This window comes from Artemia sp. Qi Xiang Cuo, chromosome 18 (assembly GCF_049724085.1).
Source record: "Artemia sp. Qi Xiang Cuo chromosome 18, ASM4972408v1, whole genome shotgun sequence".
Taxonomy (NCBI): domain Eukaryota; kingdom Metazoa; phylum Arthropoda; class Branchiopoda; order Anostraca; family Artemiidae; genus Artemia; species Artemia sp. Qi Xiang Cuo.
In genome coordinates, this window is record NC_142811.1 from 34,067,724 (window position 1) to 34,087,598 (window position 19,875).

The following is a 19,875-nucleotide window of genomic DNA, read 5'->3' on the forward strand; positions in this document are numbered from 1 at the left end:
TTAAATAAAATTACAAGTTTTTTCAACTGAAAGTAAGGAGCAATAATAAGACTTAAAACGAACAGAAATTATTATGTATACGAGGGGGGTTTCCCGTTCCTAAACACTTCGCTCTTTACGCTAAACTTTAAATTTTGTCCCAATTCTTTAAAAACAACTCCTGAAACACAAAGGTCGTTTTATTAGAACAATAAGTAACTTTCTTTTAAAGGCAGAAAAGCATTAGAGTGAAGAGCGAGGTCTTAAGGAGGGGGCAACCCCCCTCGTATACGTAGTAATTTCTGTTCGTTTTAAGTTTTAATATTGCTCCTTACTTTCAGTTGAAAAAACTTGTTGTTTTTATTTAATTAATTAAAAAAAACTTTCCGAAAAATAAGTTTTTAAAATAAAAGTAATGGCCATTTTAAACTTAATCTAAGTAGATAAAAATAACTTTTAAAATTAAAACTCAAAACGACTAGAAATTACTATTAAAGAATAAATGAAACCCAAAACGAACAGAAATTAAATAAACAATCATAGCAAAAAACAAATAACAAGTAATAATATAAATGAATAAATAGATCTTAAAGAAAGTAATACCTAGATTGAATATTAAAACCAAGCTTAAAACGAAAACCAATATTTTTCTATTAAAGTATAAATGAAACTTAAAACGAATAGAAATTAAATAAACAATCAATACGAACAAACATACAATATACATTAATATAAATGAATAAATAAATCTTAAAACGAGTGAAACTTAAATTGAACATGCAAATCAAGTTTGAATCGAATAAAAATAACTACAAACAAGAGTTTGGGTATCGTCTCACTGCAGAAGCCTAAACCCTACAGCGTCATTGGCACTTTACTGAAAACAATTCTTCGAAATATTTTCACCTTTGTAACATTAAGAAATAAAAATTTAATTAATATTTTAGGGAATAAATATCAGCAAATGTATATTAAATTTAAAATTCCGATTTTTTTTCAGTAAACTCATTTGAATTTTTTTTTCAGAAAAGAACAAATTATATTATGGTATTTAGAAAGCACAAGGATTTTTAACTCTACTGATATTAAGATATTTTCGTTTTGACTTTGACTCTAATATTTATTTTAATTTTTGTTCGTTTTGGGTTTAATTTATTTATTGATACTGATTTGGGGTAGTTGTATGCTTGGTAGATTATATCATGGTCCGGACGCCAGGTGTTGAAAATGTGAACCATACCACGACGGAATGGGGCTGCTACGAGAATTAGCCTACTTTCCACCCCCTAAATTGACCAGGCGGATTCAAAAATACCAATGGCACTAGCTTGCGAGTGGTGAAACACTCCTAAAATTAACATTTTATTATATTTTGGAGTTTCATGCAAGACAATACATGCTCCACAAAGTTTAAGGTGCAGTTTTCCGCTCAAATAGAAATGCCTAGAAGCCATAAAATGTTTTCATAACAAACCAACACTATTAGTTACAAGAAATGGCAGAGCTAAAAAAAATGGCAAAACTATATGAGTCTTGAACAGTCTTGGAAAGTATAAACAAAATCAAATTGAATATTAGATATATAATGATATTAATTGTTGAAAGATCCATCAGTTCAAGATTTTTTTTCACTATAATTTTTACTTTAATTTTCAATGCTGTAAGAACTGGAAAATAATAAATTTGTAATATACGAGTAATTCGTTTTCAGTGAAGCACCAATGACGCAGAAGGCTTTAGGTTTTTACAGTTAAAGAAGGGGGCAGTATCCAAAGTTTGCTTGTAGTGAAACTAAATTTGTCTTGACCAATCTTGAAAAGAACTAATAGATTAAACTGAATATTTGATGCATAATGATATTAATTGCTAAAAGCTCATCAGTTCAAAATTTTACTGTAGTTTTAACATTTATTTTCAATATTAATTACAAAAGAAAACATTTGTAATATAATTCGTTTTCAGTAAAGCGCCAATGACGCAGTAGGTTTAAGGCTTCTGCAGTGAGACGATACCCAAACTCTTGTTTGTAGTTATTTTTATTCGATTCAAACTTGATATGCACATTCAATTTAAGTTTCACTCGTTTTAAGATTTGTTTATTCACTTTCATTAATATATCTTGTACGGTTGTTCGAACTCGTTGTTTATTCAATTTATGATCTTTTTAAGTTTCATTTGTACTTTAATAGAAAAAAATTTTTTATCGGTTTAAGCTTTATTTTCATATTCAACCCAATCATTACTCACTTTAAGATCTATTTATTCATTTATAAAATGGCTGTCTTAAAATTTTGATTGGATGTGTTTGGGGAAAAGGTGGGCATGAGAGGGGGGTTAGTTACCCTCAAATCACTTTCGACTATGACAAAGGGCACTAGCCCTCGGAATTTCCAATCGAATGAGCCTTCTTTGAAGCTTCTACGACACAGCCTTCTATAAAACCTTATATGCCCCCAGAGCATAACTTAAAACCGTTGCCCTGAGGGTTGTGGGGGATTGTCCTCCTCAAAAACATATTTTCTATCTGGAAATCAACTACGCTGAACAAAATGGCTATCTTAAAATTTTGATTGGATGTGTTTGGGGTAATGATGGGCATGGGGGGGGGGTAGTTGCCCTCCAATCACTTTCGACTATTAAAAATGGTACTAGCCCTTTGAATTTCCAATTGAATAAGCCTGTTTTGAAGTTTCTACGACAACACCTTCTATAAAAACCTGATATGCCCCCCAGGGAAAACTTAAAACCCTTGTCCTGAGGGTTGTGGGGGAGTGTCCTCCTCAAAAATATATTTTCTGTCAGGTAATAAGCTAAACTGATCAAATGGACTATCTCAAAAGTTTGATTGGATGTGTTTGGGGAAATGATGGGCGTGGGGGGGGGGGGGGGCTAATTGCCCTTCAATCACTTTCGACGATTAAAAAGGGCACTAACCCTTTAATTTCCAATTGAATGAGCCTGTTTTTAAGTGTCTACGACAACACCTTCTATAAAAACCTTATATGCCCCCAGGGCATAACTTAAAACCCTTGCCCTGAGGGTTGTGGGGGAGTGTCCTCCTCAAAAATATATTTTCAATCTGGAAATCAACTACGCTTAACAAAAATGGCTATCTCAAAATTTTGATTGGATTTGTTGGGGGGAATTATGGGCATATGGGGGGGGAGGGGGCTAGTTGCCCTCCAATCACTTTGGACTATTAACATGGGCACTATCCCTTTGAATTTCCAATCGAATGAACCTTTTTTGAAGTTTCTATGACAAAGCCTTCTACAAAAACCTTATATGCCCCCAGGGCATAGCTTAAAACCCTTGCCTTGAGAGTTATGGGGGATTGTCCTCCTCAAAAACATGTTTTCTATCTAAAATCAACTACGCTGAACATAATGGCTATCTCAAAATTTTGATTGGATGTGTTTGGGGGAATGATGGGCGTGGGGGGGGGGGGGCTAGTTGCCCTCCAACAACTTTCGACTATTAAAACGGGCACTATCCCTTTGAATTTCTAATCGAATGAGCCTTTTTTGAAGTTTCTACGACAACGCCTTCTATAAAAACCTTATATGCCCCCAAGGCATATCTTAAAACCCTTGCCCTGGAGGCTCTGGGGGAGTGTCCTCCTCAAAAACATATTTTATATATGTAAATCAATTACGCTGAACAAAATGCCTATCTCAAAATTTTTATTGGATGTGTTTGGGGAAATGATGGGCGTGGGGGGGGGGCTAGTTGCACTCCAATCACTTTCGAATATTAAAAAGGGCACTAGCCCTTTAATTTCCAATCGAATGAGCATGTTTTGAAGTTTCTACGACAACGCCTTCTATATGCCCCCAGGGCATAACTTAAAACCCATGCCCTGAGGGTTGTGGGGGAGTGTCCACCTCAAAAATATATTTTCTAGCTGGAAATCAACTACGCTGAACAAAATGGCTATCTGAAAATTTTGTTTGGATGTGTTTGGGGAAATGATGGGTGTGGGGGGGGGGGTGGCTAGTTACACTCCAATCAATTTCGACTATTAAAAAGGGCACTAACCCTTTAATTTCCCATCGAATGAGCATGTTTTGAAGTTTCTACGACAACTCCCTGTATTAAAACATTATACGCACCCAGGGCTTACATCAAAACACTTGACCTGAAGGTTTGTGGGGAGCATTCTCCTCAAAAATATATTTTCTATCTGGAAATCAACTACGCTGAACAAAATTGCTATCTCAAAATTTTGATTGGATGTGTTTGGGGGAATGATGGGCGTCGGGGAAGGGGGGGGGCTAGTTGCTCTCCAATCATTTTCGATTATTAAAAAGGGCACTAGCCCTTTAATTTCCAATCTAATGAGCCTTTATTGAAGTTTCTACGACAACGCCTTCTATAAAAAGCTTATATGCCCCCAGGAAATAACTTAAAACCCTTGCCCTGAGGGTTGTGGGGGAGTGTCCTCCTCAAAAATATATTTTCTATCTGGAAATAAACTACGCTGAACAAAATGGCTATCTGAAAATTTTGATTGGATATGTTTCGGAAAATGATGGGGGTGGAGGGGGGAGGGAGGGGGGCTAGTTACACTCCAATCACTTTCGATTATTAAAAAGGGCACTAGCCTTTTAATTTACAATCGAATTAGCCTTTTTTGAAGTTTTTACGACGACGCCTTCTATAAAAAACCATATATGCCCCCAGGGCATAGCTTAAAACCCTTGCCCACAGGGTTGTGGGGGAGTATCCTCCTCAAAAATACATTTTCTATCCGGAAATCAACTACACTGAACAAAATTGCTATCTCAAAATTTTGATGGGATGCGTTTGGAGGAATAATGGGCGTGGGGATGGCTAGTTGCCCTCCAATCACTTTCTACTATTAAAAAGGGCACTTCCAATTGAATGAGCCCCCTTTGAAGCTTCTACGACGACGACTTCTTCCATATGAAGTGCCTCTGGGAAAAAGAAATAAATAAATAATAAAAAATTGGAGCCGTATGGCCTTTACTATAGGCAAGCTACAGCGTTGCCTCTGATTCTATATAAGAGTACAATGTAATGTAGTTTGATACACAGACGTAATATCACTCTTGACATGAGCTTAGTGGGGATTTCTATCTCGAGAAGGGGCAGGAGGGTTAACGAGTGGGTAATGGCAAATTTACCATCTTGTTTAAAAACTTGGCGTACATTCGCCTTTTAGGATTTTCTAGGGGGATAACGAGTTTCTCATGTGAGCGCTGCTTCCCCTAACCCGTAGCCCCATTTAAACGTCTAAGGAAAATGCTATTTTCTAGAATCTCATGCAAAGAATAGCAAATTTTTTATTTCTATTATGTTAATAGTTAGTTTATAGAAAGTATTGACATTGCGAACACTGAACACAGATTGGAACATTGACAACAGTATGTGCAACCTATTGCAAAAGGTACTATCATAGTTAATTTAAAGGTCAAATTTCGGAAGGGTAACAACCTCCCGGGAAGTTATGATGTTGGTAGACTCCAGGACGAGAGAACTTGAGAGAAACTTTCCAGGAACAGTTGAATACTAGTCTCAAGGGTTTAAAATTAGATAATGTGGAGGATGGTTGGCACAATTCTAGAGGAATAATATGTAAAGCTGCCGAAGGTGTCGTAGGGAAGGAAGCTAGAACTGCAACTTAGAATATTAGTGAAAATGCTTTATGTTTAATAGAAAGGAGAAAGGACTTATACAAGAATTATCTGAGTGATAGATCATATGAAAATGAAAGGAACGTAAAGAAAGTGGAGAAAACATTAAAATATGAACAAAGGAGGTGTGAAATAGAAGCCATGGATAAAATTGCCGAGGATCTGGAAGATGCAGCTAGACGGCATAATAGTAAAATGTTGTCCTGGGATTTCAATAAATTGAGAGGGAGTAGTCAAACCGGACTTGGCCCAGTTGAAGATAGGAACGAACCCCCTATTAGCGATAAGGAAAGAATTAAAGAGAGATAGGCAGAACATTTTGAGAATTTTCTAAACCGAGATAGAGTTGCAGGAAAAGATGTAGAGGAAAATGAAAAAGTTTGTAATACCTTGGATGAAGGAAGATTTATTTTGTGAGGAAGAATTAGCGACAGTACTAAAAGGATTAAAAAATAATACGGCTCCAGGTGCTGATAGGGTGGTAAATGAGTTTCTTAAAAATGGTGGCTCGGAGGTTAGAAATAAGTTACTGAAGATTATGAATATAATTTTTGAAAAAGGGGAAGTACCTAATGATTTTAGGAAAACCTTAATTAAGCAGCTTTATAGGAAAGGTGATGAAAGTGAGTGTGGTAATTATCGAAGCATTAATCTGGTCTTTGTAGGTAGCAAATTACTTAGTAATATGAAACTTTTTAGACCGAGAGGTGCCGTAGACAAAGTTTTAAGAGAAGAACAGTGCGGTTTTAGAAAAGGTAGAGGATGCGTCGACCAAATTTTCACTCTTAGGTTAATAATTGAGAAGTGCCTGAGTTGTCAAACACCTTTGGTCCTCAGTTTTATAGATTATGAGCAAGCGTTCGATACTGCTGATAGAAGAGCTTTAGCAAAGGTTTTATCCTTGTATGGTTACCAGACAAATACATTAAAGTGATTAGTGCTATGTACGAGAATAAGACTGCTGCAGATAAGGTAGGAAATGAGGTTAGCAGCTTGTTTTGTATTAGATCAGGGGTAAAGCAGGGTTGTGTTCTACCCCCATTTATATGGGTTATTTTGATGGATATTGTCTTGAGGAGCACAGGAAAGGCAATGGGAGACCACGAAAACAAATGGGGAGGAAAAAGTCTCCTGGACTTAAATTATGCTGATGATTTAAGCATCCTAGAGGAAAGTGTGAGCAAAATGAATGAACTTTTAGAGGTTTTGCGAGTTCAGGGTGCTAGAATAGGTTTGAAAATTAATGTTAAGAAGACTGTCATTAAGGCTAGGAATAAGTGAAGATGAAAAGGTGACATTGGTTAATGAAAAGATTGATCAAGTGGGCAGCTTCACTTACCTTGGTAGTATTGTTGGTAGAGATGGTGGGAGCAGTGAAGATGTTAAAAGTAGAATAGCCAAGGCTTCAGGGTGTTTTTTCACAGTTAAGAAAAAGTTTGGAAGAATAGGAAGATGAGTCTGCAAACCAAGATTAGAATATTAGAAGCTACAGTGATGACAGTAGTCAAACATGGTTCTGAAGCATAGGCGCTTCAAAAAACAGATGAAGATTTGCTAGATGTTTTCCAGAAAAATGGTTTAAGGATTTCTCTGGGTACACTGCTGACTGACCGTATATCAAACAATGTCATGTACGAAAAATGTGATTCGTTACTACTCTATAGGGCTATAGTGAAAGAGAGTTTGAGATGGCTAGGCCACATTGTGTGGATGAAAGATGACAGATTGCTGAAGATTGTTCTTTTTGGCCAACCGTCTAGGCTAAACGGAAAGCAGGTCGTCCACGTCTGGGTTGGGGGGACGTCATATAGAAAAATTTAAAGGAAATGGGAACTTCATGGGGGGTGTAAAAAGGGAGGCTTTGAATAGATTGGGGTGGAGGAGGAGCGCACGTAGCTGTGTTGACCTCAGGCGGCTTGGTGCTGCGGCGATTTATTAGTAGTAGTAGTAATGCCATGCTATTATAAGCAGTAATAATGTTAGCATAAGGAGTGCTTACGTGCCATAAAAGTGTAATAAAAAAAATCGGAAATCTTCAATAAAAATTAGCAATGAGGAATAAACAAATCTAATTAGGGTAAATATGGAGACGATTCTATTGCTTATGTAGGGACAAGCTGAACCCACTTTTCTTATGTATCACTGTCTTATCTTATGCATCAGGGAGGGGGCGCATTGTCAGGGTAATGACTATTATAATGAAAAAGGGTATAAAATGAGGAATACAACGGTACTACTTTTGTTGTCCTGCTCTTGTCAAGAAGTGACATGAATTAGGTGTTACCTTAGGGTTCGTGTAAGGGATATAAATTTAATTTGTGAGTGGAACGATTATTATATTTGGAAATAGCATAAAAAGGCATCGAGTACTTTATTCCTCTTATGCCGACGTAAGTAATCAAATCGTCTCTATATTTACTCAAATTAGGAAATGAACAGTTACCTCGATTGTATAGTACCCAGGAAGCAAAAGCCTCCAAAATTCGCCAAGTGCTGTAGTGGAAAAAGTGGCCTTTTCTCGTCCAATGATGTAAGCTATAGCATTGGGAACAGGCATGCCATCTGTATCTTTAACAAATCCTCTTACGCCACGATTTACTTCTGCTAAGATCAGCTGAAGAGCCTAAAAAACAATTTGTTCTTCAATATGATGGCTTGCCTCTAATATGAATATCACTAGAGAAGCTTAAACTCCTATTCTTTGTTATTTATTTTTTTTCTGTATTTTAGATCACCTTAGATGATAGTGCTGATTAGACTACATGTAACTAAATTTTATTCCAACTCAAACTTAATAAAAGATGCCATGTCTCCTATTTTGTATTATTAAGTATATGAGGCGAGTTGCTCCTCTTCAACACCTCGCTCTTTACGCTAAAGTTTTTTAGTACTTTTAGTAGTTTGTAGTAGTTAGTTTTTTAGTAGTTTGACAAAATTCAAACTTTAGCGTAAAGAGCGAGGCGTTGAGGAACAGCAAACCCCCTCAAATACGTAATAGTTTCTGTTCCTTTTAAGTTTTAATGGTGCTCCTTGCTTTTAGTTGAAAAAATTTGCTTTTTAAATTTAATTTCTGATCGTTTTTCTGAATAACGCCAGGAAATCTGGCTTCACCTCCACGGAAACAATCCCTCCTGCCCATGGATATAATCTTTAGACAATTCAATCCTGGTGAAAACTTACCCCGGACGATTTCCCTTAACATCTCTACACGTAAAATTGAGTTGGCAATGAGAAAGCAAGACATAATAAGAATTTCGTATAGGAATTTTGGCAAATTTCCCCTGAAAACTTCCCTCCCCATGAAATATTCTCCCCATGGAGAAACCTTCCCCCAGCATAAAATTTGTCCCCTCCCCCGAAACATGTATACATACTTCCCAATAAAAAATACTATACGTAAACAATGGGCAAATTTTATATCTTAAAGACCTTATCCCAGGGGCTGTGGGGGGTCATGATATCTCCAACGGCATAGTTTTTGGCCTTTCAACTATGCTGAACAAAATGTCTATCTCAAAGTTTTGATTAGACGATTTTGAGAATAAAAGGGGCAAGGAAGGGGGCCTAGTTGTATTCCTTTCTTTTTGGTCACTTAAAAAGGGCACTAGAGCTTTTAATTTCATTCGAATGATCACTCTTCTGATATTCTAGTACCACTGGGCCGATACGATCACCCCTGAAAAAAAAAACATACAAACAATTAAACACGCATCCTTGATTTTTTTTTCTGGCAAACAAATACAAAATTTTAAGTTTTCAAACAGTTCGTGGTAGCGAACTGTAAGTAAGGAGCGACCCGGCTCAATGGTAACCGAAACTCTAGAAAACGGTATTTTGATACAAATAGATACATCATAAGAATCAGATTTTAATGCTGATTTCAAATACATAAGTTTTATCAGGTTTAGTCCTACCCATCAAAAGTTACGCGCCTGATTTGGCTGATTTGGCTGATTTTCGAAAAAAGAGGGAAAGACCCCCTAAAAGTTATAGAACGTTAATGAAAATCATACCATCATATTCCGCGTATCAGAGAACCTACTGTAGAGGTTTCAAGCTCCTATCTACAAAAATGTGGAATTTTGCATTTTTTGCCAGAAGAAAGATCACAGGTGCGTGTTTATTTATTTTTTTCCCCCAGGGGTGATCGTATCGACCCAGTGGTCCTAGAATATCGTAGGTGGGCTCATCGGACTTGAAATTAAAAGTTCTAGTGCCCTTTTTACGTGACCAAAAAATGGAGGGCAACTAGGCCCCCTCCCGCGCTCATTGTTTTCCCAAAGTCACCCGATCAAAATTTTGAGATAGCCACTTTGTTCAGCATGTTCGAAAATATTATAAGTATGTGTTTTAGGATCACTTAATCCCCCGAAGTACCCGGGGGGAGGTCTCAAAGTTATGAACTTTACCCAATGTTAACATATCGTATTGGTTATTGGGAAGTATACAGACGTTTTCAGGGAATATTTTTCCTGGTAGTGGGGGGCGGGGGGCGGGGGTTATGTGGGAGGATCTTTCCATGAAGGAAGTTTTCATGGGGGAAGGGACACTGCTATGAAGGGGACGCCGGACTTCCCAGCATTATTAAAAAAAAAGATTAGAAATTAAGTATAAAAAACAAGCTTTCCAACTGCAACAGCAGCAACATCAAAACTTTAAACAAACAGAAAATATTACATATATGATTGGATTTACCCCCTCGTCAATACCTCGCTCTTTAAGCAAAAGATTTTTTAGTACTTTCATAAGAGCTATTTATTCTAAGTAACGGCCTTTATGATTAAGCGGTCATTTTTAAAGAATTGGAACGATACTCGAACTTTAGCTTAAAGAGCGAGGTTTGAACTTGGGAGAGAACCCCCTAATATACGTATTAAAAACATATGAATATAGAAAGTCGTTGCTTAAGTTAAATAGTATATTACGTATATTTATTACAAATAAAAACGTTTGTAAATAAAATTAAACAACTTCCGAGAAAGCCATTTAATCAAATAAAATTAAATTAATATGCAAATTTTGTTTTAATTATTCATGTACGGTGAGCCAAGATCAAAACCTGCATTTATTCAAAAATGTTCAAAAATTACTAAAAAAAACAACTTTTTTTTAACTGAAAGTAAGGAGCAACATTAAAACTTAAAACGAACAGAAATTATTCCGTATATGAAAGGGGCTGTCCCCTCCTCAACGCCTCGCTCTTTACGCTAAAGTTTGACTTTCCCACAACTTTATTTTTTTAAACAATGAAAAACTTTAGCGCAAAGAGCGAGGCGTTGAGGAGGGGACATCCCCTTTCATATACGGAATAATTTCTGATCGTTTTAAGTGTTAATGTCACTCCTTACTTTCAGTTAAAAAAACCTTTTTTTTATTTTGTAGATAGGAACTTGAAGCATCTACAGTAAGGTTCTCTGATACGCTAAATCTGATGGTAGGCCTATCATTTTCATTAAGAATTTATCACTTTTAAGGGGTGTTTCCCCCTTTTTTGAAAATCAGGCAAATTTTCTCAGGCTCGTAGCCTTTAATGGGTAAGAATAAACTTAATGAAACTTATATTTTTGAAATCTTATATTGAAAAATTATATGAAAAATTATATAATTTTTTTTAAAAAGAACAATGTAAATTGCACCAAATTCAAGACCCATGAAGTAGGAAGGCCATAAAGCATTGGAAATTCCATTTATTTATATGTACTACCAACGGTCCTTTTTTTTTTTTTTTTTTGATTTCACAAGATTTCAAGAAGACATGTTGTGCCCTTTGCATGTGTATTTTTTTTCTTCTGATATTTGAACAAGAGAAAAAAAATGTTCCACATTTTCTAATGTTTTTTCCTCAAAAAATCTTGCTGTACCAAATTTTGCATCGAACTTCAAGTTAAATAGGAAGCAAGTTTCCTAAGTTAAATAGGAAGCAAGTTTTATTCATAGGGGCCCAAACTGGGGAAAAAAAGACATCTGTTTGATTTCCATACGTCAATAGTTAGAGTAGGATTGCAGTTTGTTTGGGGGGCATTTTGTTGCAGCTGAATTTGAACTCTGGGTTTCGTGTTACTAAGCCGAAATCAAACCCATTGTACAGCCACATGACTAATTCGACGATTAAAAGTATTGTCGATATGGTTTAAGGCAAAAATAAATGAAGAAAGATGAGAAAAAAGAAGCAATTTTCGACAACAGTGCGCAAAATTTTAGGCTATCATTCCAACTGATCGAAATTCCTGGGTAAAGAATGCCTCGTCTTAATGGAATAGCTGTACTGGAATAGCTCCCAACTTGGGGTGCATACACCTCTGAGGGTGTGACAAAGGATTTCATGGGGAATTTTAGGAAGGTTTAACAGTCAGTTAACCAAAATGACAAATATGAGCCTAATGTGGCAAATTTTACTATTCTATACAGGGGTAGAATATCTAGCTAGAGCACCCAAATGATTCAAAAGGGTGAAGACTTGGAATATCTTAAAACCCGTGGTATATTTTATTAACCTGTAAATGAGTTTGGCTTTTAATTTATTTCTGAGTGTTGATGCCAGTTGAAGAAAAATTGATGTTTAAAAGAATTCTTCACAGTGTTCACTTAACACTAACGAATTAATCTGCCATTGCGTCAAATTAATTTGCAAAGTTTTTACTCGAAATCCAACTTTCGTGTAAGGCAAGCTTCAAAGTAAAAAAAAAAAAAAAAATAGTAGCTTAAAGCTACTCATTAAAAATTTTAGGACAAAGGGCTAAAACCAGCATTACGAAATATTTTTTAAGCTTTTTATTATCTAGAAAGATCACTTTTTTTCAAATCTCTTTTGACCCGTATTCTAGAAAATTATATCTTCTCGTACGAGTTTCTTGGGGTAGTCTGTTGCCTACAGTGTATCGAAGAAAAAGAAAAATTCGCTAAAACACTAAGAATGCTGTTTCGAGTCTATTAGCGATTTTTTTTTAAACTGAAATAGTTTTTTTTTCTTTCAAGTTAAAATTATCACTAGTATTATACAGAATTCAAGCTTAATTTACTTTGATATGAATCGATAGTTTACTTCTTAACCTCTCTTAAATATTTCCCGCATGTATATCCAAGCGATCTTATCAAACAGTTTATGGTAACAAATTGTAAGTAAGGGGCGACCCGGCTCAATAGTAACCGAAACTCTTAAAAACGGAATTTTGACACCAACAGATATATCAAAAGAATCAGATTTTATTGCTGATTCCAAATATATAAGTTTCATCAAGTTTAGTCTTACCCATCAAAAGTTACGCGCCCGAGAAAATTTGCCTTATTTTCGAAAAAAGGGGGAAACAACCCCTAAAAGTCATAGAATTTCAACGAAAATCACACCATCAGACTCAGCGTATCAGAGAACTCTACTGTAGTAGTTTCAAGCTCCTTTCTGCAAAAATATGGACTTTTGTATTTTTCAAACAGTTCGTGGTAACGAACTGTAAGTAAAGAGCGACTCGGCTCAATAGTCACCAAAACTCTAAAAACCGGAATTTTGATACCCATAGATACATCAATAGAATCATATTTTTATGTTGATTTCAAATATATAAGTTTCATTAAGTTTAGTTTGGCCCGTCAAAAGTTAAGCGCGTGAGAAAATTTGCCTTATTTTCGAAAAAAGGGGGAAGAACCCCCAAAAAGTCATAGAATTATTATGAGAATCACACCATCGGATTCAGCGTATCAGAAAACCCTATTGCGGAAGTTTCAAGATCCTATCTGCAAAAATGTGGAATTTTGTATTTTTTGTCAGAAGAAATATTACGGATGCGTGTTCATTTGTTGGTTCTTTTTTTTTTTTTTTTTACTAAGGGGTGATCGTATCGATCCAGTATTCCTAGAATATCTTAAAAGGTCTCATTTGAACTGAAATTGAAAGTTCTAGTGCCCTTTTTAAGTGACCAAAAAAATTGGAGGGCAACTTGGCCCCCTCCCACGCTCGTTCTATTGCCGAAGCCACCCAATCTAAATTTTGAGATAGCCATTTTGTTCAACATAGTTGAAAATCTAATAAATATAACTTTGAGGATGACTTAATCCCCCACAGTTCCCGGGGGAAGGGCTGCAAGCTATGAACTTTACCCATTGTTTACATATAGTATTGGTTAATGGGAAGGATAAAGACGTTTCAGGAGGGATTTTTTTTCTGATGGGGGGGTCTGAGGAGGTGGTTACGGAGGAAGATCCTTCCATGGAGGATGTTTCCTTGGGGGAAGGGACATTTCTATGAAAGGGGAGACGGATTTCCCAGCATTATTTGAAAAACGATCAGAAATTAAATAATAAAGACAAGTTTTTTCAACTGAAAGTAAGGAGCAACATCAAAACTTAAAACGAACAGAGATTATTGAGTATATGAGAGGGTTCGCCCCGTAGTCAATACCTCGCTCTTTTCAGTAAAGTATTTTTTAGTACTTTCAAAAGAGCTATCTATTCTAATTAACTGGCCTTTGTGATTCAGTGGTTTGTGATTCGAACAAAATTCGAACTTTAGCATAAAGAGCAAGGTACCGACTAGGGGGCAAACTCCCTAGTATACGTAATAAAGCATACGAATATAGAAGTTCGTTACGTAATTTAATTTGTATATTACGTCAGAATAAAATTTCGAGAAAGTAATTTAGCCAAAAAAGTAAAATTAACATGCAAATTTCGTTTTAATTATTCATGTACGGTGAGCAAGAGCGGATCCAGGATTTTTTTTCGGGGGGGGGGGTACTTATTTTTGACTCGGTTTTCGACTAATTTTACTAATTTTTTCTGAGGTTTTACTAATTTTTGACTAATTTTCGACTCGGTCAAAAATTTCGGGGGGGGGGGGTTCAAACCGTGTAACCCCCCCTGAAACGGCCTTGACGGTGAGCCAAAATCAAAGCTACATTAATTCAAAAACGTTCAGAAATTAAATACAAAAAACAAGTTTTTTAACTGAAAGTAAGGAGTGACGTTAAAACGTAAAACGAACAGAAATTATTCCGTATATGAAAGGGGCTGTCTCCTCCTCAATACCTCGCTCTTTACGCTAGAGTTTGAATCTGTCACACAACTTTATTTTTTTAAACAATAACAAACTTTAGCGTGAAGAGCGAGGAATTGAGGAGGGGACAGTCCTTTTCATATACGGAATATTTTCTGTTCGTTTTAAGTTTTAATGTCGCTCCTTACTTTCAGTTAAAAAAGCTTGTTTTTTTTTTATTTAATTGCCAGAAGAAAGGTCACGGATGCGTGTTTACTTGTTGTTTTTTTTTTGTTATTTTTTTCCCAGGGGTCATCGTATCGATCAGGTAGTCCTAGAATATCGTGAGAGGGCTCATTCAAACGGAAATTAAAAGCTCTAGTGCCCTTTTTAAGTGACCCAAAAAATTGGAAAGCAACTTGGCCCCCTCCCAAGCTCAATTTTTTCCCAAAGTCACCCAATAAAAGTTTTGAGATAGCCATTTTGTTCAGCATAGTCGAAAATCTAATAAATATACTTTGAGGATGACTTGGTCCCCTACAGTTCCCGGGGGAAGAGTTGCAAGTTATGAACTTTTCCCATTGTTTACATATAGCATCGGTTATTTGGAAGTATACAGACATTTTCAGGAGGGATTTTTTCTGGGTGGGGGGGGGGTCGGAGGAGGGGAGGCCGTAGGAGGATCTGTCCATAGAGGGTGTTTCCTTGGGGGAAGGGACTTTTCTATGAAGGGGATGCCGGATTTCCCAGTATTATTAAAAAACGATCAAAAATTAAATAAAAAAAAACAAGTTTTGTCCACTGAAAGTAAGGAGCAACATTAAAACTAAAAACGAACAGAAATTATTACGTATATTAGGGGGTTCGCCCCCTAGTCAATACCTCGCTCTTTACGCAAAAGTTTTTTTTAGTACTTTCAAAAGAGCTATCTATTCTATTTCTAATTAACCGGCCTTTGTGATTCAGGGGTTTGTGATTTGAACAAAATTCGTACTTTAGCGTAATGAGCGAGGAATTGACTAGGGGGCGAACTCCCTAATATACATAATAAAAACATACGAATATAGAAATTTGTTACGTAAGTTAATTCGTAATTTACGTGAGAACAAAATTTCGAGAAAGCCATTTAGTCAAAAAAAAGAAAATTAATATACAAATTTCTTTTTAACTATTCATGTACGGTGAGCCAAAATCAAAGCTGTATTAATTCAAAAACGTTCAGAAATAAAATAAAAAAAAGTTTTTTTTTAACTGAAAGTAAGGAGCGACATTAAAACTTAAAAGGAACAGAACTTATTCCGTACATGAAAGGGGTTGTCTCCTCCTAAACGCCTCGCTCTTTATGCTAAAGTTTGACTCTTTCTCACAACACCATTTTTTAAAACAATAAAAAACTTTGGCGCAAAGAGCCAGGCGTTGAGGAGGGGACAGCCCCTTTCATATACGGAATAATTTCTGTTCGTTTTAAGTTTTAATGTCGCACCTTACTTTCAGTTAAAAAAAACTTGTTTTTTTTATTTAATTTCTGAACGTTTTTGAAGTAATGCAGTAATGCAAGGAAAGCCCCTTTTTTAAGTTTTAATGTCGCTCCTTAATTTCAGTAAAAAAAACTTGTTTTTTTATTTAGTTTCTGAACGTTTTTGAAGTAATGCAGCTTTGATTTGTTATGGATATGTTATGGATCCCAAATTCTTCTTTACTGATACTAAATCATTCCAGCGATTGATACTAATCTAGTTTGGAGGCAATACTGGAATCGAGCTCTCAAGCCTTTTGGTGCCGAAAAAAAGATAAAATAGAATCAAAAAGTTCTCTAGTGAAAAAATAAAAAATCAGTATTGGCTCTCTATATGTACTTGCTGTCTTTATGGCATATTCAAAAGTTTTTTTTTTTTCCTTTTGCGGTTATTGGGATGGACAATTCATCGAAAAAATTGGTAACACTTAAAAGAAAACTCGCTAAAGAAAGGCTTAGTGGAAATTATAATGGTGGCTCCTCGAATAGTCTTTTGATTTTATTAATTGCTTCCATAATTTCTTACATTTCTATTGTCCAGCCACACCTTTTCTATATCTCGTGGTTCAATATACTTGCAGCATGAGATGTAGGCCGTTATCTCCAAGATGCCATGCTTTGCATAGTTGTAGTCTTGCATACTCCCTATAGAGAATAAAACCAACTTATTAATATACTAATTAATGGTTACTTATTACACGCTTGAAAAACACTTGGGCTTATTGGAGTATAACACACGCCGAAAGAAAATATTTATTTTTGTCCAGCTTTGCTTCTGGTCCACTCAGTATAACCAAGAAAAATCAAGCCAGGAAGTTGCGTACAGCTCGATTCGAGGTGAATGAGAACGGAGGGCAAATATGCCTGTTTTATTTTCCCAAGTCTCTTCACGAAACGAAAAAAAAATATATAAAGAAGAGAAAACGAGGGTAGTCATAGCCACAGAAAAATAAAAGAGAACTATGCAAATATTTTGATCGAGACCTCCGCTCGATAAATAATAAAAACTAAAAGTCCAAAGGTAACGGTGAGAGCCTTTCCAGGTAACGGTGAGTAGCCCTGTCACCGTTACCTAGAAAGAATCTTCTTCTTTTAGTTCTAGTGTTTGTTTTAAGGTTTAGTTCTTGTATATTGTCCTTCGGACTTTACTGTCCATTACTGTCCTTCGGACTTTTATCTTTATTTTTATTCTGCACTGAGGACGGTCGAGCGAAGGTCTTGATCAAAATATTCGCATAGTTCTCTTCTATTTTTACAGGCTGTAATTATCTGCGTTTTCTCTTCTCTGCATTTTTTTTTCGTTTTGTCAGCGCTTAGCAAGTCTTAGCAAGGTCACATGCTTAGCAAGGTCACAAAAATTATTTGCCTAAGTTTCTTAGCAGAACACACACTGACTTTACACATTAATTAAGAATTTGTTGTTTAATGGGTCGTTTGCGTACTGGATAGTGCTGAATAGCTTTTGGATCAAGTTTTCAGCTCAGTTTCAGACCAGCTTTGTGTAATGTTTCAAGATTTGAGTTCTTTTCACAGAAGTTGTGTTTTACTACACACAATCTTAAAAGTTCAGCCTCGTCCCTTTTTCCTTTGCACGATAAGCTGGTGTGCATAGAAAAATGTACAACTCAAGGCTGGGACAAAAACTAAATGAGAATTTGACGGAATATATGGTATGATCAAGCGAGCAGAAAGCAGGGCTAGAGACTGTTTTGAAAGTATCAAATAGTTCGTGGTAATGAGCTGTAAGTAAGGAGCAACCCGGCTCAATAGTAACCGAAACTCTAAAAAACGGAATTTTGATACCAATAGATACATCAGAAGAATCAGATTTTTATAAAAATATAAAAGTCATAGAATTTTAATGAAAATCACACCATCGGATTTAGCGTATCAGAGAACCCTACAGTAGAACTTTCAAGCTCCTATCTGCAAAAATGTGGAATTTTGTATTTTTTGTCAGAAGAAAGATCATTGATGCGTGTTAATTTGTTCTGTTTTTTTTTTTCTCCAGGGGTGATCGTAGAGATCCAGTAGTCCTGGAAGATCACAAGAGGGATCATTCGATCGAAAATTGGAATTCTAATGCCTTTTTGTAGTGACCAAAAAATTGGAGGACAACTTGGCCCCGACCAACGCTCATTTTTTTCCCGAAGTCACCCAGTTAAAATTTTGAGATAGCCATTTTTTTCATCATGGTCGAAAATCTTATTAATATGTCTTTTAGGATGACTTAATCCCCCACAGTTCCCAGGAGAAGGGCTGCAAGTTATGAACTTCGCCCATTGTTTACATATTGTATTGGTTATTGGGAAGCATACAGACATTTTCAGGAAGGATTTTTTCTGGTGGGGGGGGGGGGCTAGAGGACTGGGTTACTCGGGATAATCTTCCCGTGGAGGATGTTTCCTTGAGGTAAGGGACATTTCAATGAAGGGGGCGTCGGATTTCCCAGCATTATTTAAAAAACGATCAGAAATTCAATTAAAAAAACAAGTTTTTTCAACTGAAAGTAAGAAGCAACATTATAAGTTAAAATGAACAGAAATTATTACGTATATGAGGGGGTTCGCCCCCAAGTCCATACCTCGCTCTTTACACTACAGTTTTTTTTAGTGCTTTCAAAAGAGCTATCTATTCTAATTAGACGGCCTTTGTGATTCAGGGGTTTGTGATTTAAACTAAATTTTAACTTTTAACGTAAAGAGCGTGGTACTGACTAAGGGGAGAAACCCATCATATGCGTAATAACATATACGTAATAAAAAAAAAAAAAAAAACAAGTAATACGGATGAATAGTAATCAAAACATTTAAAAACGGAATTTTCATGTCAATAAATGTATCAAAAAGCGGGTTTAATATGTTGATTATGAATATTTAAATTCTTTTAATTTTAGTATTACTTATCATAGGCTACGAGCCTAAGAAAATTCACCGGATTTTTTATATAGGGGGAAACATCCCCTACAAGTGAAAGAATTTTAATGAAAATCACACTGTCGGAATAATTACTGAATAATTTCTTATAATTATTTAAATTTCTTATAATTCTTATAATATATGGAATAATTACGGAATACGGAATAATTTGTGTTCGTTTTAAGTTTTAATGTCGCTCCTTACTTTCAGTTTAAAAAACTTGTTTTTTTTATTTAATTAAAGCCAGAGAACAAATAAAATTGTTCGTAATCCCCAGGTTAAGCTGCTTAAGCATATTCAGACATGCCAAGCAAGGGCGGATCCAGGATTTTTTTTCGGGGGTAGGGGGGAAGGTTACTAATTTTTGACTCAGTTTTCGACTAATTTTACTGATTTTTACCTAGATTTTACTAATTTTCGACTTATTTTCGACTCGGTCAAAAATTTCGGGGGGGGGAAGGGGTTCAAACCGGGTAAACCCCCCCCCCCCCTTCCCTGGATACGGCCTTGATGCCAAGTTTATCTATAAGAAGAGAATTAAACTAAGTCTTCATTTCCTTATTCTTAGGCAATACTGGCAACGTGAAGTCGAACTAGGTTACCAATCAGACGTTAAAATGGGTTACCATTTAGGTTTTAATGAGAACGCAATAATGTTGGCCCCATCTAGTTGCATTAACTGGTCATTCGTCCTAACGTCAATTGTCCTTCGTTAATAAAATTGATGTCTATTCCATATTTTCCTAGTAAATTTATCGATTTATTTAACAACAAAGCTCAAGATTAATCACAGGCGACGCAGTAGTGTTGCCTAAGTAAAGAGCGTTGTGGATTGCTTCT

General features: G+C 35.9%; 1 protein-coding gene across 3 annotated transcripts in view; it reads right to left on the minus strand.

The window, feature by feature from the left end:
• LOC148941430 (carboxypeptidase D-like) overlaps window positions 1-19,875 on the minus strand; it is a 107,526-nt gene that overhangs the window by 22,791 nt on the left and 64,860 nt on the right. For all 3 annotated transcript variants that reach the window (XM_089104424.1, XM_089104422.1, XM_089104425.1), the window contains 2 exons: window positions 16,644-16,762; window positions 8,080-8,259 (listed from right to left, as the gene is read on the minus strand). In XM_089104424.1, coding sequence (XP_088960550.1) covers window positions 8,080-8,259; window positions 16,644-16,762 — 299 coding nt within the window. The remainder of the gene's footprint in view (window positions 1-8,079; window positions 8,260-16,643; window positions 16,763-19,875) is intronic.